General features: G+C 36.5%; 1 protein-coding gene across 1 annotated transcript; it reads right to left on the minus strand.

The window, feature by feature from the left end:
- Positions 1 to 320: 320 nt before the first annotated feature.
- Positions 321 to 4742, minus strand: LOC100395298 (olfactory receptor 10T2). The gene has a single exon (XM_002760147.5). The coding sequence runs from the start codon at positions 4740 to 4742 to the stop codon at positions 3795 to 3797; it is 948 nt and encodes a 315-aa protein (XP_002760193.3). The 3' UTR covers positions 321 to 3794.
- Between the last annotated feature and the right edge of the window lie 17978 nt (positions 4743 to 22720).

Genomic DNA, 22720 nt, shown 5'->3' on the forward strand with positions numbered 1-22720 from the left:
TCAGGGTTGTAGTATGAAAACTTTCTTCTTTATTATTGTTTTTTGTAGTTTCTTGATTAGTTGCAAAATTAATTAGCTATCTCTACAATATGAAAGGGAATAATTTTTTAAAAAATAATAAGTAAATTTAGTTTTGAGATAATAAAAACTCAAAAGAACTATTTACATTTTAAAATGTTTGTTAAAACAAACATACATTTATAATAAAATATTAATTATTTAACCTTTATATTAATGTATGATTTTGGAAAAACAATTTACAAAAAAACAAAAAACCTTATAATCTCTTTTCTCAAGAAAGCTTTTTTTCCTCTCCACGATAAAAATCTTATATTCACACATCATTACAAAGAGAAAGAAAACTACGACTTTCTCTTTTGAGACATGTAATAGGTATTTTCCTAGGTTACTTAATGGAGACAGTAAATAGAAATTGTTTTCCTTAAAATTCACACTCTGGTTAAATGTGACATTTTATAAAACACTTCAAGTAATTTTCCTTTCAAGCTTACATTTTAATTCAGTAGAAAAGATAACAGCTAGTAGGGAATACCCTGCTAGAGGGAGTATACTGCTGGTTCTAATCTCAAATATTTTTTCTTTAATTTTCCTATTTTTCCAGTGAGAAAATCATCTTCGAATCACCAGAATAAATTTTCACAGGCAGGTAGGTAGACACACTTGAAAAGGTATATAGAGGAGGCCCTGAAGTTGCAAGACTACATTTGCCTTAAGTGATTTGTCCCATTGTTTTAGAGAAAAAAGGGTAGCTAGATCTTTCAGCGTTTTTCTTGTACATATTTATTGCATACAGTGTGACGTTTTGATAAATGTACACATAATGTCATGATGAAATTGTCTTCTGAGTGTTCGAAAGGAGCAGCTCCTGTGTAGTAGACACTTATCCTCATAAAGCAAAGAGTGATGGCAGCTTGGGGTCTGAAATGCTTACACAACAGGACAAATTTTGACTCAGTGTACCAGAGGAAAGCTGGTGGTTCATACAGCATTATGAATGGGAAGTAAAGGAGGGCATAGTTAAAATCTGGAGAGTACAAGTGTGAGAGAGTTTTAATTTACCTGGGAAAAATAGATTAATATCCCTCAAAGAACCGTGACTGTCGACCATTGCGATGAGTCAGTAACCCAGCACTGCCTGCCAGTCATGTAGGACAATCCTACTCCTGATATTGTGGCTGGCGGGAAAGACAGCAGTACATAGTGAATCAGAAAACCCAGCAGAACCTTCACATCTACCCACAGGGCCAGGTAATTGGTTGATTAACCCAAAGTCTGACAGAGTTGAAAATAAAAAAGATGACTCTTACACACTAAAATGTTTTAAGTCAAACCACTTAAAATGCATATATTTATGAGTATATTCATGTAAGGATAAAGCTTTTACTTTGAGTGTTGGACTACTTGACTAGAGTTCTTCAGAGTACCTCTAGCATAAGCCCACTCGCAATGCATTACATTCATTTTGGTGAATTTAAATATGAGCAGCAACTTAGAGACACTTGAAAATCCAAACGAACAGGACTTCTAGAGTTATGATTTTATATTCCTTCTCATATTTAGTCCTTCCAAAACACTCACCTGGCTGTATTAGAAACAAATGACTTTTTGCAGTTATACTTTATTAGATTACATAGTACAAAATTATATTTTATAAATAGAGTAAGTAGAATAATAAATACAACTGTTAGAAGTGGTTTTGAACACAACCCCCAATCCTCACTACAGTTTGTAAGGGCAGAAATGTGCAGGCACAATAGAAAGTAATCTGTTAAAGATGAGTGTTCGTCGTGCCATGGAAATCAGTCAGGGTGCTTTACAGAGGGAATAGAGCATGCTGGTTAATTTGTTACAGAGAATTATTTTTGGCCGGGGTAGTGGCTCATGCCTGTAATCCCAGCACTTTGGGAGGCTGACTCTTGAGGTCAGGAGTTGGCCAGAAACCAGCCTGGCCAACATGGTGAAAACCCGTCTCTACAAAAAATACAAAAATTAGCTGGGCACAGTGTCGGGCACCTGTAATCCCTCCTGAGTAGGAGGTTGAAGCTCGAGAACAGCTTGAATCCCAGAGGCAGACGCTGTAGTGAGCCAAGACCGCACCACTGCACTCCAGCCTGGGTGACAGGAGTGAAACCTTGTCTCAAAAAATATTTTATATGTAATTTTCACAGTCATACAAGTAATGATATTTAAGCTTTTCATTTGTGAGATGTAACACAATTTTAACAAATGAGAAGGTTTTAATTCTGGCATGGATTGGGTCTCTGTGCAGAAAAAGAATCTAATTAACAGTAATTGACTCCCTCAGCTAGAGACAAGCACTGTGAGAACGAGATAGTTGACATATTTACTCAAAAGGAAATCTTAGCTGTCCAGACGAAAAAATTCAAACCTCATCTGTTTCAATAGTTTTAAATAACATTTCTTAAATTATGTGGCTTGAAAATGATAGAGTTTAGATTTAAAATCAATTCTCATCAGTGTTTGTAATTCAAATTATATTATTGTAATCAATAAAATGTTAGGTTCGTATAAGTGTTAGGCTATGATCATCATAGAGATTACGGCCATTTTTGCCTCTTCAGAGCACTGTGTTCTCTTTGATCAGCAAGCATGAGGATGTCATTATTGCGTATTTTTAGTCTATTATTAAATAAAATTACATCATCTGAAAGACTTAAACATATCGCTATGTGAAAACAAAACAAAAACTACAAACAGAAATAAAGTTTAATTTACAATAAACATAATCAAAATCTAGAATTATCAACAATTCTGATCCTATGGACTAACATTTTCATCACTGTAAAACCCGGTTTCTTAGTATTACTATCTTGTTCCTCATTTAAGGCCCAGTTTACATTTTCTCTCCCTTCTTTTCATCCCACTTATTCTAAATCTTTTTCCCTTTCAGATGAAATAAATACTTGTTTCTTTGAAATTCATAACGCTTTATTTATGTTCTTTTAACTGATCTGATTATCTTGCATTATCATATTTTTTCAGTGTTCATCTTTCCACCCACCCAGTCCCAACCTCCATAAACTATATATTTGTTCATTGTAATTTGTACTCTTTGAATGGACTTGGCACACAGATGAATGTATTATTAGATGAATGCCTGTGTCCTGGATAAAATGCTCCCAGTCACTTCAGACCCTGTTCTGTCTCTCCAACCGGAAAAGCAATTCCTGTCCTTATATTTGTTTTGGGTTGTGACATTCCTTGAAAAGCTTTCACGCTTTTCTCTTTTTGTCGAGTGTAAATTCTTTTTTTTTTTTCCCGAGACGGAGTTTCGCTCTTGTTACCCAGGATGGAGTGCAATGGCGCGATCTCGGCTCACCGCAACCTCCGCCTCCTGGGTTCAGGCAATTCTCCTGCCTCAGCCTCCTGAGTAGCTGGGATTACAGGCATGCACTACCATGCCCAGCTAATTTTTTGTATTTTTAGTAGAGACAGGGTTTCAGCATGTTGACCAGGATGGTCTTGATCTCTCGACCTCGTGATCCACCCGTCTCAGCCTCCCAAAGTGCTGGGATTACAGGCTTGAGCCACTGCGCCCGGCCTAATTCTTTTTTTTTTAACCAGACATTGGACAATATAGTTTGTAGACTGACTTGCATTTTTTTTTTGAATAGGAGTAAATAAAAAGGCAACAAGTAGTCTTAATCCTTGGAAACACTGTCTGAGACATGCTTCAAAGGTCAGAAAATTTTATGCTTTGATTTCTTCTGTGACTGTCCTGGTTAATTTTTTTAAAATTATTATTATTTTTGTTAGCTCATCTTGGTTGTCACAGGCATTCCAAGAACTCTTTTCAATGCAGTTTTTACCTCCTTGTTCCTCAGAGTGTAAACAAGAGGATTAAGTAAGGGAGTTACCACTGTGTAGGTCACTGCCACCAACTGATCCTTGTCCGAGGCAGACTTGGACTTGGGCCGCAGATAGATGATAGAGGCACAGCCATAGTGGACAAAGACCACAGTGAGGTGTGAGACACAGGTGGCAAAGGCCTTCCTCTTACCCTCAGCTGAGGGGATCTTCAGGATGGTATTAACTATGAAGCCATAAGATATGAGGATTAACAGAAAAGGCACCATAATCACCAGGATGCTGAGGCTAAATAAAGCCAGCTCTTTCACATGGGTGTCGGTGCAGGCTAACTTGATAACGGGTGCCATGTCACAGAAATAGTGATTAACCCTGTTGGGGCCACAAAAAGGCATGTCACAAATGAGGTTGGTGGCCACCAAAGCAATAGAGAATCCTGTGGCTCCCGCAAGAGAAATCAACCCCAACCCCAGCCTTTTGTTCATGATGAGTGTGTACCTCAGAGGGTGACAAATTGCTACATAGCGATCATACCCCATCACAGCGATGAGGAAGCAATTGGTGCAGGCAAAGACAAGGAAGAAGAAGAGTTGTGTGGCACAGGCCACGAAGGAGATGGTCTTGGTGTCTGAGAGCAGGTGGACCAGCAGCTGAGGGATGATGACAAAAGTGTAGCAGGACTCAGAAAATGAAAGGATGAATAGAAAACCATACATGGGAGTGCGGAGAGTCCAGCTGAAGCGAATAACGACCATGATGGTCACATTGGCCACCAGGATTGTCACGTATAGGAGAAGGAAGATGACAAAAAGCAGCAGCTGGAGCTCCCCCAGGCTGGAGAAGCCCATCAGGATGAACTGTGTAACCACAGTGGTTTTGTTGAAACCTCGCATCTGAAGAACTTTCTGTGAAAATGTTTGAAAGAGACAAAATGATAACTATCATTGTAATAAGAACATTTTTGCAATGCCTCCACTTTAAGTATATTGTCAGATTCATAACATTAACATCTCTTTCTCTGTCTATCTAGATATAGATAGCCCCTTGAATGATTTTTCCAATAAATCATTAATTTGAAATAACAGAGAAATGATTACCTACAGTATATAGATACCCAAAAGTTAAAAGGCTCCAACTATTTGACAAAGTTGAGAAAACAGAAAATTTGAAAATATTTGACAAACTGAGAAAATTCTCTCAGTTTTAGAAGAACATTACCTTTAACATGGAATAGAAAATTTAACTTATTTTTCTTGTACTGTATGCATTTGGTCCTTGCAGGTATATTCTAATCTAGTATGTTGATTTCTTTCCCTAATATCACTATCCATTTAATTAGCATTACTGTAAAGGCATTAAAGCACTTTGCCTCAGAGCGTGGACTCGGGAACCAGAATGCTAGAGGCTGAATCTTGCCTTTACCACTTAGAGATATGAACTTCAGTGTGACAGTTTTTTCTGTCCTTTGTATGTAAGACATAAATAAAAATAGAACATCTTATATAGAGTTGTTATAAGAATTAACTTAGATCGTATAAGTAAAGTCCTTGAAACAGCACTTAACACATAGTAACTCCAGTCCACATGTCAGCTGCTTTTGCAGCTAAGGAGTTGAGAGGCAAATGTCTTGGTCTGATACTCAAACACTAGAAGAGCCTGGACCCTTAAATCAGGATAGTGTTTTCCTGCATTGGACTCATGTGTTCTTATCTTGAGATTCTTTTTTTTTTTAATTGAGCAAAAAATTTAAATATGCAGTTAAAGAACTGTCATTTTTACATTAAAATTATTTTCTTTTAAATTTTACTTTTTGTTAGCAACTAATAATTGTATCTATTTATGGGGTATGATGGGAAGTTTGCATACGTGTATACATTGTGGAATGACCAAAGCAGGGTTCTTTAATAAATCTACCTTTTTAAATCTAAGGAGTCTATAGCCTTTGAATTCTCTTTCATGATTCTACGACACTTATTCTGTATGTTTATGGACTCCTGTGAAGCAATGCAAGCGTAAAACCTGGGTCACAAGGTTATGGCATATCAGTCTATGAAACAAAATAGATTGATGATCACCTGGGATAAGGGTGGAGCAGGAAGACTTAGGTTAAGATACAAGAAGAAAGAAGAGGAAATAACATGAATGCACCTTGGATCTCTTGCAAATAAAATAGCCAGAAAGTGATAAAGGCAAAAAGAAGAAATTATCTCAGGAACTCCCCATTATCTTGTAGTCTAGGTTATTCCTTCTCCCAGAGCCCTAATCATTTTTCCTTTCAGAATCAGCTTCAGAGATTCAGGAGAACCAGATATAATATTTGCTGGTTCTCAACATCTCCCAACTTGTTGGTGACTTTAATGGGTATAAAACGTTAGGAGTTGTTTGAAATGACACACTTGGGTTTGTTCATTATTCATTATCTCTGTTGTGGTTTATTTGCTTAGGTGGCTCCACACACCTGTTACAACAGCCTTTTCCTTTGTATCAGACCTTGCAGAAAATATGAAGCTTTCATATAAGCTACCTCATTTGACTCTAACATCCTGGTAGACAGTAAAAGTGTCTGTCTCCCTCTCACAGGTAAGGCAAGTGTACTAAGGGCCCTCTCCTGGGCAGAGTAACCTGTGAACATCTCATCCTTGCATTTAACATGCTGCATTGAACACACCTCCTTATATATTTGGCACACTTCACAGATTATAAGCTTATTACGTGCAGGAACAACTTTTTAAATTAAAAAATGAGTCACTAGAATATAACATAGCTTGTGATTTATCATGTGCTCAAGATTTCGACCTGATTAGAATGTCAAAAAATTAAATAATATGTTCAAGTGGTAGATCCAATACCATAATTCAAGTCTTCTAACTTCAAATCCGCTTTGTACTGACCACATTTTATGGCACCCATTCTTTACCTTGTGAGAAGATGATCTGCCTATATACTTTTTCCAAGAAACTAAAGCATAGTTCCACACTGCTTGTTCAAGTAAAACTTGTTTTAGCATTTCTGACTTCTCTGGAATAATCCGATTTTAATTATCCAAGTTTTTGAATTATCAAATTTTAGAATATGAGCTTTATTCTTTTTAATCTTAAGATTAAGGCGATAAGAAAAAGGAAAAGGGGTAGGAAAATAGGCAAATCAAGGATACAATTGATGAAAACACAAAGCAAGGAAGGTCAAGAGGATGTTGCTTAATTTCAGTCACAGTTTTATGAATCAAACAATTTTCAATGTCTCCCCAAATCATCGGCTTCTTTTTCTGTGACTTACATGAAATTTGGTTATAAACAAAACATCCTCTAATCTTGGCCACAGCACTAGTACTGTGTTTATATATTTTTTCAGGTTGCTTCACATGTTTGTTTTGCCTACTGTTTTTCATACTCAAATCCTTCCATGTCCCATGTTCTCCAATAAACCTTCCCTGCCTACTAGAGTCCTTATAGATGCTCCTTTTCTTTATAGTCCTTAGGGACTTTAAAATCATGCAAGTACGGAAACAGGATAGTATTATCTTGTATTACTTTATAATCAATTTGCCTATGTAGATGCCTCATAACCCTATTTACATTGTTTCTTTGAGGCAGGGGGCATAGCAATGCATTCTAAACAATCCGAAGCAGCTTTAAACAATACTAGGCACATAACAGACACTTATTAAGTACTTAATAAATTATGGCATGGTTTAATTCTTACTTTGTTTATGAGTTTTCTCATATGCTTTTTTTTAAAAAAGAATGTATTCTTTATTCTACTATAATCCATATCATTCTTAAATTTTTATTTTTCTGAAAGCTATTATTTAAAAAGAGAAATCCCACTGATGAGTTTTTCTGCCTTTCCAGTTACTTCTGTTGCTTGGCCCTTCAGCATTTAAATTTGATATATTAAGATGACATGGGTGTATATGTGTGTGTATGTGTCTGTATTTGTGTGTTTATGTGCACTCTATCAGAGTGGAAGCTTTTTCATTTCAAAAAAAGAGCAAATAAAGTTTTACTTTGACTCAGAGTCCTTTTTATAACAATAAACATTATGCAAATGAATTCACATCTGAATTTTTGGTAGAAAATATTTCTTTCTTTAGGTAGTAACTGACAAAGCAAATAGACTTACCTACTTATGTCCAAAAGATCAAGGAAGCTGCCATGTGACTTTGTTGACTTATAGTCTGGTAGATCTTTTAAATATTGAAAGAGGCAGCAGAAAGTCAGTTGTAAAATTAATGGCATTTGTCCTGAAAGATTAAATAGTTGGAATAAAATGCACCAAAGCATTTCATAAAGGGCTAAATGGAGACTTAGTTGCCCAAACCTTTTTGAGTCTTAAATAAGAACTGAAAATAACCTGATCTATATTCATATGTCAATTCAGATTATAATTATAATTACATAATTATATTTGAGAGTATTTATAGCCCTCTGGGATTCTAAGAAGTAGGGCCTTCTGAGACTTAGTAAGAGCAAAAGCAAGAGAGAAAATAACAGGACATATTATTTAATACCAAAAGAAAAAACTCAAATTGCAATAAAACATTCTACTGTGCAAAACACTACAAATGTAGATAAGAATTCTAGTGATTTCCTGACGTTGCGCCTACAAAATACTGAAATTCCAGGAGAAACCAAATTCTCCAACAAGGAGATATACAATAAAACTTCCTTGATAAGGTGTAAGAGATGAAGGCAGGAGTTGGTAAGTGCAGGTATGCTTGGCACTTTTGGAGATTATATAAACAGGCTCTGTTCTCCTAAATCCAAGCCTGGAAAAAAATCAGAGAACTAAATTTCTTAATTCTGTCCAAGGAATTATTGTAAGAAAATGACTTTCATCCAGCAAGCATTTATTGAGTACCATGATTTGGAGAGCAGTATATGAGGCATTACAGTGATACAAAGACAAAATATGTGAATTGATTTGATCTAGTAGAGAAGACAGATGCAAGCAGAGCTGACTGTAATAAGAGGTATAATGATGCTCAATGTTATTGCGACATTAACAACAGGGCAGCTACAAGGATGAGCACCCCCAGCAGAGATTGCCTTGACCACAACCAGGGCTGAGGTTCAGCAAATGACGTTATGAACAAAAATATTCTGGAATAATAAGCCAAGTAGAAATATAAGAATTAGGACTAAAAAGTCAATGCTGAATGTTTTGTGCCTTGGCACTCAAAGGATAAAGGAATGATGAGGAAGACTGAGAACTCCTATTGCTGGCAGTGGCTCAGCTGGTCACATGAGAAAACTTTTCTTTTGAAAACAAAATTGTTGGGAAAATATTTTTAAAAGTCTTTAGAAATCTACTGACAAGCTGAAGGTATAGTAGGAATTTTTATGTCAAAATCTGAAGAAAGGAAATCCATCAAGAAACACTGGAAATTGCTTCTGTTCCAAGGAGATCTGTGTATCTGGATGAAATTACAAACCCAAGCTGTTGATTTGAGAGAGTCACAGGCATGATGAGGCTGACGGAAATTAAAGACAGAATCTAATAAGTCAGGGAGTTGAAAATTGGATACTAAACATGTTTCCTAGTTTCCATGTTTGATGCTTTGACATCTGAGGCCTTCCTGACCCGAAAAAACCAGCCTTCCTGGGGTTAGCAGATTCACAGGGAGTTTAATTTCATGTGCAATCAAGTAAATCGAGAAGTCATAAATACAATTGCCTATTTTTTTATACTCTTGAACTGAGGGACACTATTTTCTTTTCTTTTCTTTTTTGAGACAGAGTTTCGCTCTTGTTATGCAGGCTGGAGTGCAATGGCACGATGTTGGCTCACCGCAACTTCCGCCTCCTGGGTTCAGGGAATTCTCCTGCCTCAGCCTCCTGAGTAGCTGGGATTACAGGCACGAGCCACCGTGCCCAGCTAATTTTTTGTATTTTTAGTAGAGACGGGGTTTCAGCATGTTGACCAGGATGGTCTCGATCTCTTGACCTCGTGATCCACCCGCCTCGGCCTCCCAAAGTGCTGGGATTACAGGCGTGAGCTACCACGCCCGGCGGGACACTATTTTCTTATCCTAATCAACCCACCAGGCATCGGGCAACTAAGGATAGTCCTGGAACCCAGTGAAATTGTTTAAACTTGCCAATTCTAAACCTGCTCAAAACTACTTCCCCTGCTTTACCTCAAAAACCATTATGAAGGCTCTCCAAAACTTCCCCTTGCTCTCTGCCTACAACTGAACTTTGTGCCGTGGTATTCTCCCCATGGTACTTCACGTGTGGTGTGATATGCCCCCTACCCACTCAGGCACTCAGGAACACTAAGTAATCAACTATCTTCCAATGGCAGTCATTTCTTGATCTGCTGACCTCACCGTATCTGAATAAAAATAAAATCAACATTTTAAAACATATTGAAGGAAAGGACCAAAGCTGAAGGACTGACAGCATCTGACCTCAACTTACTGTAAAGCTACAGTAATCAAGACAGTGTGGTATTGGTGAAAGAACAGTTAACTAGAAAAAGAAATGGTTCTCAAGCGATGAAAAGTCATTGACGAACCTTTAAATGCATATTGCTAAGTGAAAAAAAAGCTGTCAGAAAAGCCTATATAGTATGTGATCCCAACTACCTGACATTCTTGAAAAAGCAACAGTATTGAGATAGCAAAATGACCAGTGGTTTCCAGGGATTCAGAGAAGGCGGGGAGGGAAAAATCAGTGGGGCCCAAGGCATTTTTAGGGCAGTGAAACTATTCTGTATGATACCATAATTGTGATATATGACATTATGCATTTCTGAAAAAATGTAGCATGAACCCAAATGTAAAATATATGGACTTAGGTTAATAAGAATGTGTCAACATGGGTTTAATAAATAAAAAAAGGACTGCAATAACTCAAGATGTTAATAATAGGAAAAACTGTGCAGGAGAGAGAAGCTATAAGGGAATTTGGTATTTTCTGTGCAATTTTCTATAAACCTAAATATGCTCTAAAAATAAAGTCTACTAAAAAAAAAAAAAGAAAATTCTTCTAGATGTGATATATGTAGAGATATAGGCCAAACACAGTATGATTCCTTTTATATAATGATCAAGGAAAGGTCAAAATTATGATAGAAATAAGGATAGAAGTTATATTTAGAAATGTAATACCTGAGAAGCAGTACAATGGAGCCCGACAGGGTTCTCATAGTATTTAATTTACTAGTTATGTTCAATTTGTAACAATTTTATCAAGCTAAACTCTTATGATTTATGTGCCATTTAGGGTACATATTATGTTTTAAGATATCTACTTTACTTAAAACATACAAATTAGAGTGCTTTTGGGAACAGTGAGCTAGAAATTTTCAGTCAACCCAGAGACTAAGAATAATGAGAACAACTACAAAAACTATCGGAAAAAAAAATAAGATTGAAGGCATCAGACTTTAACAAAGGATTGGGATTTGGGAAAAGCAAGAAACCTGGGTTGCCCTGGCATTTGGCAGTAATTACCTCCCGAGGAGAATCTGACAATTCGGGAAGATGTTACCAAAAAATCAAAAGGGTGAGACACATGTAGATAAAGGGCAAGTGTATAGATCATGGACCACTGAAGAGTAATGGGGCTGGTGAACGTCCCAAGCTCTGCATTGTCATTTAACAAGGGAATATAAATAGGAATAAAATTAAACCAGAAATAGATCAACTTTTACAGAAGCCTAAGCTCAGTTTCAAACAGCCTTAAACCCTGGTAAACTTGAGCCAACACTCAATTTAATACCCTACCTCTAGAAGTCACTCTGAACAGTAGATCATAGTGGCATTTGGGGTCTCTTAGGATCTGTATAGGTTGATAGACTGCATATCTTATAATCCCTAGAAGACCTGGGTATTTTTCTTTATCCAGTACGCAGATACCTTAGTAGATGGCAAAGTTCTCTAGGGCAACATTGGAACAAGATTCTCAGGATATAATTGTGGCCATGCTGTAGTGTCTTTTCTTGAAACTCCCCATGCGCTCTCACAATCAAGGGGTTTTGGGTTTGGGAATTGTTGTTGAATTGGCAATTGTGTAGGAAGATGTGAATTAAAACACCAGTAACTTACTTTTATCTCTTCGTCAGACATGAAATAAATGTCAAACATCACTTTAGTTGTCTGCTCATCTGCTTCATTGCTAGAAATCCCTTATCCATTAGCCATTTCTACAGATGCCTGCAGGACAAAACTCCTCTCATTACTCTGAACTTCAGATTTATATTGGTCATTTTCTGTATCTTCTCCCTGACAGTTTCATGCTGCCTTCTGCCTTCCATCCCCTGGAATACTACTATTCTTATTGATAGTGAACTCAATTTCTCTGTAGCATCATCACCATTGTCTCTAGGTTACAAATGACAACTTCCATAGAACTCTTCAAAGATGTTCATATTCTCATCACCAATGCACTTATTGATGCATTTATTGATGCACTGGTGAGTGATTATTTTCCAGGTCCCCTGTGTAATGCTGGTTAGGGATTGGCCAAGGAGGTTGTCCAAATTAATTCATTCCAACACATCTATTTCTCTGAACCTTTGAATGAATTCCTTTACAGTGAGTGAAAAGATGTGGCATTTCGAACTTGTTAACCATAAATCAATGTTTAGGTTTTGTTTAGTCTATTAGCTAGCAAAATATTAATGTCACTTTTGGCTGCATGAGCCAATATATTAAAAATTCTGAAGCCCAAGAGAGTGCTCCTATAGCAATGAGTTTGACTGAATTCCAATTTACGTTTCCTCCCCCTTGGCTAAAATCTTTACAATTCTTTCCTACATATACTCTCCTAACTCACACAGATACAAATTGGAAGGCATTTTATCATTATTATTATTATTATTACAGTTTATCTGTTCACAGAAACAACCGTGTACCTCTCTATCTAATTACATTGTGATCTAGTTCCTGTAGTAGGCCTAGAAACAAAGTTAAGTGATGGGGCAATTATTTCAGGTGCAACCCTGAGTCTTTTATGTAGAGGACGGTTGATTACCTTAGATGTGGTGTGTGTGTGTGTGTGTGCGTGTGTGTGAGTGTGTGTGTGTGTGTGTGTGTGTTGGGGGTGTGGTATTTACCGCAACAGACAAGGGTAATTTAAAGGATATGGGTCATCAAGATCTCAGCCTCACTTGGATCTGCTAAACAATGTCCATTTGATGTCTCAAAGTCTTACTTCTTATTGAATAGAGGAGCACAGGTCAGGCTGATATTTAAAAGCTAAATGTAGAATCAGTTTGTGTGCTTCATCCTTACCCATAGCTGCCCTGAAACCCCAGATGATCCTTCAAATGTGTCATAAAAACATTTTGATTTTTTCATATATCTTTTAAAATGCTTATTACTTATAATTGCCCTTTTGTCTATGCTTACTCTCTATGATAATTTTTTTAAAAAGCTAGAAGCTTAAGAAATCGCTGAAATCCCTGTTATTGCCATGCCATCTATGTGACAAACACATGATCACCCAATGTCTTGCCCTCCCTTTGTAATTCATCCTATGCTATTACTGGTGCTTATCTGGTAATTAAATGGTATTAGGTCAAGAGTTCAAGACCAGCCTGGCCAACATGATGAAACCCCATCTCTACTAAAGATACAAAAAAATTAGCCAGGCTTGGTGGTGTACTACTGTAGTCCTAGCCTCTTGGGAGACTGAGGCAGGAGAATCACTTGAACCTGGCAGATGGAGGTTGCAGTGAGCCGAAGTCATGCCACTGCACACCAGACTAGATGATAGAGTGAGACTCCGTCTCAAAAAAAAAGAAAAAAGGTATTAAATGCTGGAATGAACTCATCCTTTTTTATCCCAACAAGGAAGTTATCTGTGTACTCATTAGATATACAAGCAACCCAATCCAAGAATCGCATTTTCAGAATTTTTTTTCTTAAGTCACTCTTGCTCCTAATCACTGTTTCACGCAAGGTCCACTAGAAAATAAACAGCACATCAAAAGAAAGGAAATTTAAGAGACAGGAAAATACCATAGACAATGAAATAATCTGGGATTAGCAGCATCCCAGTTTTTATATCTTCTATATTTGCGCCCTGTTATTGTAATCCATATAGGTCAGACTTCTGAGGACGAAAGCCGAGTGAAGAATGGTAGGCAGCAGATCTGGAGTGAATATGTACATATCAAATATCAGCATAATATTGACTAAAAAACTGACAGAGGTAGTACAATAAAAGAAAATCTCAAGCCAATCTCCTGATCATGGGTGCTGTGAAAATTAAGGAGAAGCTTTAAGAGCTACGGCACAGCTCTATTATCTTGCTTCTTCCCCCTTAGTAAGAACAGCATGCTATTCTCTTAAAGGCTGTTCCTTCCATCTTAATCACAGAATAAAGGAAAAAGAACCTTTTGAGAGATGATAACCACACACAACTTGTTTAAGAAACAGAACTTTGTGGTTCTAAGCCATTTGGAATTTAGCATTATTTTCTATTGGAGAATAACCTAACAAAGCCTGACTAATAGAGACGTAACAATTAAATAACTAAAGACTTATAAAACCCAAAGGAATCTAGTGTAGATGTGTTAAAATGTGATATATTAGGTTTTATAACAAAATTACCAATGATAGAGGGGTTTGGTTTATAATGCATGCATTTTTATTCATTAGGAAGCCACCTGTATATATATATATATATACACACACACATACATTCAGAATTAAAGAAATACAAAAATCTACCATCATTTGGGAGGTTTAATGTATCTTTTAAAATAATACCATTATCTATATATAAATAATATATTTATGGCTGTATATTTCCTTCTATGTACTATTTTAGTTAAATATCACAAGCTTTCATGTACAGTATTTAAAAATATGATTTCTTTTAAAACTTATTTACAAGTGTTCTTTCTACATTTCAAACATATGGGGATTTTCTAGTAATGTATTCTATTCATTTTTATTCAATAAATATTTATCGCTTGTTGTATACCATGCACCCCCAGCTCTAGACTAGACATGCATCAGTGAGCAAAATGAATAAATATCTCCATAAATATATGTATGGCTACATATTTCTAAGACTTCCTTTTCAACACAGGAAAGAAGAGAGACTGAAAGCTGCATGTAGAGCCTTAAAGTCATATGTTGGAGGAAAAAAAGGTTACAGTAAAGATAGGACTTGAAATAGTTAAATTAGAAACCAAACTTACCATACAGATACCAACAAAACCAAAAGTTTGTTCTTTGAAAAAAAACTGATAAAACTGACAAATCTCTAGACAGACTGATAGTGAAAGAAAAGCCCAATATACATTATCAGAAATGATAAAAGAGCTAGAACCACCGATGCTGCAGAGAATAAGTTAATAAGGGCATACTGCAGAGAACATTATATACAGCTATGTATAACTTAGATAAAAATAAACGAATTGTTAATAAAATAAACCATAATATGATTCATTCTGGAAGAAACTGGGGACTTATACAAACATTTAACAACGGAATTATTTGTAAACCTTTCAATAAAGTAATATCCAGTCCCCAATGGTTTCAGCAAAGATAAAATTTCAATGATTCACTGATTCTTCAAAGAATATAAAAGAAAAATCCCCAAGTCATTTTATGAGGGCAGCCAAATCTTGATTTAAAAACTTAATGAGAATTGTTAAGAGAAATAAAAATTTCACACCAATATTCGTTCATAAGCACATACATCATACACACACAAATAAATACGGCATATCTAAATCGTCTCAGTCTGAGTCAGTGTGGTGTGTGTGTGAGTGAACCCTGAGTCAGTGTGGTGTGTGTGTGAGTGAACCCTGCAATGCAATGGTGTTCTGGTCAGGCTTGGCTCCTGCCTTGTGCTTCAACCATCCAGAATCCTGAACGGAAATAAATGGGTTGGAAAATGAATGAATGAATACAAATTATTTCAAGACAAAAATTTGTAAAGTATGCAATAATGATACAAATGCATGACAATAATGTGATATGAAAGTGTTCAGTGAGCCTGCCATATTTGTGATTGTTTTGAACTGCCTGGTGGTAGGAGGTGTCCTTACAATGTTTTCTTTGCAAGCATTTATTCCTTAATGTAACCTCTGCTACTATGATCACCATTACTTACTGATTCACCCAAAATTGGGTAAATAATTATCATTGTTTATTAATCTTTGCAAATGTATGGATAGCTCAGATTTATCATACTATTTATTATAATATTATTATTACAGTAAGTGAGGACTTACTTTACAAATATGATTTGGGAGGATTCATTAATTTCACCATTTCTCTCTTCTTTTTTACTCCCTCTTCCACTTTAGCTATCTCTGTTTTGTTCTTACTAGCAAGCCCCCCTTGGACACTCTAGGGTTGGGGAGGCCTTGTGAATAACATTGGCCATTGCTTGTTGACATAATATGCATAAAGAAATTACTTAAAACTTTACATAAGTTGTCTTATTCAATCTTCATGATCAGAAAATAAAAGGAGGATATTATGTCAATTGTGAGGTAATAAATGGTATGTGTGAAAATCAGGACAGAAGTCCTGGGTTCCCCATCACAGTGTTAATGGGAGCAATGGAATTCTTGATCTAGAAAGCCCTCACATCAGGACCCACAAGACTTCGTCTTGGGCTGGGTTTGCAATACTTGCCCAGATCATGGGTTGAGTGAGATATCAGGGGCATTTACAAGTTTTGTTTGGGCATAGAACCAAGTGGCCTAAGTACTAATCTTGACTGCCACCAAACAGCTGAGTGGGACATTAGACAAGCTATATTACCTCTCTACCCTTGACTTCCTTCTCTGTGAAACAGAGATTACACAGAAAATTTGATATCTTTGAGATTTTAAAACATGGATAAGATACCTGACTACATAGACTATGCTTCGGAAGAAATAGAAGAAAGGGTTGAATCCAAGGAATGGCTACAGGGAAAGATCAAGTGGATCTACCTAGCGAGGCAGTTGAGAGATGACACAAAATTATCCTGACTCCGGCATACTTTGCCTGGACCTGGGCCCTAACATACAACCAATTTCCTTATGACAGACTCTAAGACCCTCAGGGCTGTAAAAAGCCTTATAACCATCTGATACTACTTTTGCTAGCCTTTAGAGGTTTGTTCATCAGAATCAGCCAATTTCTGCATAGGAGAACACAGGAAAAACAGAAATACAGTGTCCAACTGGTTATGTGAATCTAGTGTCCCATATTTGATCAGCACTAATATTATTGACTTTTCAATTATTTTATATGTGGGCAATTTCTTCAGTTTTTGGAATATCTGAGATAGTGAAGATTGCTGAGAAAGTAATGTTTTTGATTTTTCTCTTTCAGTTCCTTCAAGTTCAATGCACCATAGCAATTAGTATGTATTAGCATTGGTTTCTAGTAAGGGGTTAAGATACATTACTGCAGGTTACACATGTTCTATAAGCAAAACACCCTGAGCCAATGGGGAGAAAGAATTAACCCAAGGTCAGCATGAAACAGGGACAGAAAGGGTTTAACAATCTGGGCCAAGGTCCAAACAAGTAAATAGAAATGCACTAACTCCTGACACAGACATCAAAACAAACGAACAACCAAGCCAGGGGCAAAGGCATCATTTTGTTGTGCAGAACGAAGTGAAATGGATGAGTAAGAATACGACTTAAAACATTTGTGTTATGCTTAATATAAAAAACAAATAAATGAGGCTAGAAAATGTCCTTCGCTGTAGGTAAAGGGTATTGACATTCATTCACTGAAGATTTAGCTTCAGAAACTATAAAATGGGAGACAGAAGATCAAGCCCCTTCATCTGCAGAACCACGCGGGAGGAGAGTCAGTGCCCAGTCAGTGCCAAGTGAAGTGTGTCCAGGAACAACATGGCCACACACAACACCAGGCAGTGTAAACGGTGTGATCAAGAAACCCACCAGGTTTCCCAACTGGTGACAGACTCTGAAATCCATTCACTTTACTATTAGGGTGCATAATGTAGTATCCATTAATGAATACAAAAATAAGACCTTTAAAATAAATATAATATATAAAGAAGATGATAAACTTTACCTGTACGCTCACCACCCAGGTATCCATCACTTCTATTAACATGTTCACATATGTTTCTGACTTTTCTGTGTGCATGCTGTGGAGAAAAGAGTTTTATGGCAGTCCTGAGCTGCTATTCTCAGGAAAGCCTGCTTGCAAGATTGGCCATTGATTAGCATCTGAAAACTTGGCTGGCAAAGTGGTCCTTATACAAAACTTTCCCTAATTGATAAGGTGGCTCATTGCCCTTCCTTGTTTGGACAAAGAATGCAGAATTTTGGTACATGCTAGGCAGAGATTGCCAATGCGACCAATTCTGCATGAAGTCCCTGGACACTGCATTTCTAATGGGATTTCCTGGGTAGAAACATAACCTAGATGTTGCTGCATTTTTGTTGCTGGGGAGGGGTACACTGTATGACTTTTATGGGAAGAGATAGCATAGGAAGTCTGCACATAGATTCCTGCAGACACTGCCTGTGTCTTATGATTTGACTTTGTGGTGAATTCTCATTAACCTCCTATAATCAGTACTAGCTGTAAAGACAACTCTGAGTCTCGAGTCCCTGTAGTAAAGCTTTGAATGTGCGGTTGGTCTTGGGACCTTTCCTACAAAACAAACATATGTAATATTTTTAAAAGAATAGATCATATTATCTGCACCATTTTCCACTTTTATAATATAGAATACATAGTAAATATGTTTCTATATCAATAAATACAGACCTATAATAATATCATAAATTATTGAATAGTGTTATAGTTAGCAATGGACTAAAGTTTTGCGCATTGTATCACACTGTGACTTAAAAAAACCCACCTTGTGATATAGCGGCACTTAATCCTCATTAATTATTACTCCTGAGGAAATTTTAAAATTAGTAACTCTGGGTCTACTTACATTTTTATGATTTTTGATACATATTGTAAAGTGGCCTCTAGAAAGCATGCACCAATACATAAAGATAATATGTAATCGAAAGTTTCATTTCCAGAATAAAATCGTTAATCTTAAAAAATTTGATTGATGCAGCAGAGTGATAATTCTTTGTTTGAAACTGCATTACTTCAGTTGTTTAATTGGACTTTTTCAAAATTCTTTCAAAAATTGACTATGATTTATTCTTTTGGAAATGCTTGTTTATTCATATTTTTCATTTAAAAATTTTTGGCTTTACTTTTATGACATTTATATTTCTTTCTATATTAAATATTTATCTTTTAAAAGTGTTTAAATTTTTTTACTCATTTTTTAATTGACTTTTTTTTTTACTCATTTTAAAGTTTTATTTAGTAGCCACTTCATATTGTTATATAAGTACTTTACATATCCAAATCTTTTCCTTCGTGCTTACTTCTTCTATTTTCATGTTTATAGAGCTCTTCTACGTTTAGAGAACTCTCCAACATTAGGTGCATTTACCTAAATTCACTATAATTTTTAAAATATGATAACATCTGTTCTATTTTATTTTAGATTATATTGTGAGCATAATCTAATTGGCATCTTTAGTATTGAAGAATGTGCATACTTATATTTCTATAAAAAATAACCTTTCCTCACTAATTGAATATTACTTCTGAATATTCCATTCTGTGCTTGATTTGTGTGTCTAGTTTGCTCTAATATCACAATGGTTGAGTATTTTATAGTACATTTTACTTTCTGACAGAGCAAATCTTACCACTATTCTTTAGAAGATCTTTGGATATTAATTTGCGACCAATCTTTCATTTGAAATTCAGGGATATTTATCATATTAACAAAAAAACAGGTATTTTAAATTTATTTAAACTTTGAATTGAAATAAGGATTAACTGACATCTCTAAAATTGAGAAATTCTATCCTTGTGTAATGTGTGCCTGTATTCATTCATGTTTCATTCTGTATTCATATGAAAAGTTTTTAATGGATTCGTTTCAATAGATCTCGACTAGAAATTGTTAAATGTATATCTGGAAGTGTTTTGAGCTTACTAATTTAAATTTCCCATTTCTCAACCACTTTCCATCTACCTCACACACGTGTGTTGTGCTCCCCTAAGGATTTCACATATCTCATGCCTCACACTGTCCTCTTGCTTTCCTCATTTGTAGGCTGTTCAGTCTAAGAGTTTACTCTTAAACTTTCAGAGTCCTACGCATATTGTCCTACTCTGTCAAATCACTGCTCTGTGGAGTTTGTCTCTTCTACAGGGTCCTTCTGTTTCCCCACTGATGACTAGTGATGTCCCCTTCTGTCTCTTTCCAACCATGGATACATCTGCTCTGTAGCGGTGCTATCATATCCTTTGGGAATGTTACTGCATTATGTTTTGACACCAATTCTTTCTACCTTGCTAATAAAGATGCATCAAGGGAAATGAGCAACTTTCCTGAGACATGAAGTGAAGAAGCAAAAAGTTGGTATCAAATTCCAAAAGGTTTCCATGATGGAAAGTTAAAAGTAGAGTGGAATGGTTGGGAAAATCATCTCAGGAATCACAGAGGTTTTGGGGGAAGGACAAAGGAAGTCACCTCATTGAGCATTGAGAGAGGATGAATCAGTGCACGGAAGTAGAGTCAGTTAATTGTGTCAAGTTAGTTTTAGGAGAACTGTGGGTACTTTGCTGGAGAATGAGTGTTTCTAGAACCTTATTTCGCCATGATTTAAATCCTATCTTCTCATTACACATAGTTATACTATATTTTGTGGTCATTGGACTCAACATCCTATTAAAAACAAGTATACTTACGCTACAGACACATTTTATTTCATTTTAATTTTTTCAGGCTGAAGTGCAATGGGACAATCACAGCTCACTGCAGTCTCAAACTCCTGAACTCAAGCGATTCTCCTGTCTCAGCTTCCCAAGTAGCTGGGACTACAGATGTGTCACCATGCCAAGCTAACTTATTTATTTATTCACTTTAGAGATGGGTGGGGAGTCATTCTGTTGTCCAGGCTGGTCTCAAACTCCTGACCTCCAGTTATCCTCCTGCCTCAACTTCTCCAGTAGGTGGGATTACAGGTGTCAGCTGCCATGCCCAGCCACAGACACAACTTAATCATGAGGGATTATAAGAAGAGGCTATCTCTACACATTTTTAAATGTGCATGGGCACTTTTGTGAGGAATTGCCTTTTCAAATGAAAGCTGCCTACTGTCCTAGAAAGGTGTTCAGGACTCAGCTAGCCTATGTAAAACTAAACGTTTTATTTTCCAATGACTGACTTTCTAAAAAGCTGTGAAACTATTAATATCTCATTAAAACCAGCAGGAAAGAAACTGATTTAGAATAATTATGAGTTGGATGTTTTCTTCGAGCCTATCTACCCAATCAACCTGATTATGATCTTTGTGATCGTTAAGACTGTTGTATATCATTAAATAGAAAAACAAACTGTATTTTTAAATAATCTCTTACTAATGTGTGTGGAAGACATATCCTTGATGTGGAAGATTCTTTATTGCCCAACACACCCGCTCATCTTCCTCAGTGTAAATGCCTCTATGGCAACTATTTATTGGTTGTCCCTCAGTGCTACCCCATTCTTCTATATTTTGCAAATTACCATTTTTTTTAAACTCTCTTGCCTTCTGGCTTTCGATACTCGTTAAGCACTGGAAAAAAGGATGTAAGACAAGGTGCTTCTCTTCTGTTTCTAGCTCCTGCTGGCATTTCCCAGCAGCAGCAGACAGCTGTGGCTCCAGCCTCCAGCTTCCTTGAACACTTTTAATACCAATTTTGCTGTGTTCCCTTCCAGCACATCCACACCAATCCTCTGGGTAATCCTGGTACTACCTGTGGCATGCTCCCACACTTACTGGGTATACGCAATGTATCACCGAATCAACCCTCAGGCCACTCCCACTTCCAGAAGGTTCTAGCATTGGAATTCCAGAGTTTCTTCTCTGATCTCCTCGTTTCTATTAACACCACATTTTCTCCATCCATTGCAGATCTAAGCAGAGTAGCCATTCTCCTGAATTATACGTATGTGTTTCCCTGGCATCCCTTCTGTGCTTTCTCAAATTTTCACAGTCATGTGGCAATTTCCTGTATTAAACCAGTTCTGTTTGAAATAACTGCCATTACTTTTGTTTTATTGGCTTACCCTTGAGAGTTAGAGCCTCTGAAATACAGAAGATAACACTGAATATTGACTTCCATGATCTGTGGGAGAAACAGAATGCTCAGCATAAGATGGAGTAACAGAAGTGGTACTCTGGTAGAGATTCAGGATTGACACATGTTCTCACTTAGAAGCTAAACAGTGGGTACACATGGACATAAAGATGGAAATGAGAGACACCAAGGACTCCAAATGAGGGAGGGTGAGGGGGAGGTTAGTGTTAAAAAACGATTTATTAGGTACAATGTTCACTGTTTGGAGGATGAGTATACTAGAAGCCCAAACCTCACCATCACACAATATATCTACATAACAAACCTGAACATGTACCTGTTGAATCCATTTTTTAAAAAAGCGTTTGGTTTGAGAAACAGAAAGTAGAATCAATAGAAGGAGTATGAGACTGGCAGTCTAGGAAAGAGATTTGGGAAGAGATATCTAAAGGTGATATTGGGGTGGAATGTGATTCTCGCTAAATGCTTTTTCAAAAATTAAGATATATCTGAGGGTTGGGTATTGGTTTACATGGGGAACAGAAAATATCTACTATATGGGTTGCCTTCTGTTAGTATAAATTCGTACTTGTCTTGGCACTCAGTGAGAGCTGTCTTATGACTTCAATTGTCATTGATCTGTTCAATGTTAAAGGATGTCTTAGAAAATTGGTCCTAATTTACAAAGACACCCTCATAGGCTACCAATCTGGTTTTAGTGCTATTATAATTTTTTTGTGGCTGAGGAAACAGAAATTCCATAAC

This window comes from Callithrix jacchus, chromosome 18 (assembly GCF_049354715.1).
Source record: "Callithrix jacchus isolate 240 chromosome 18, calJac240_pri, whole genome shotgun sequence".
Classification (NCBI taxonomy): Eukaryota; Metazoa; Chordata; class Mammalia; order Primates; family Cebidae; genus Callithrix; species Callithrix jacchus.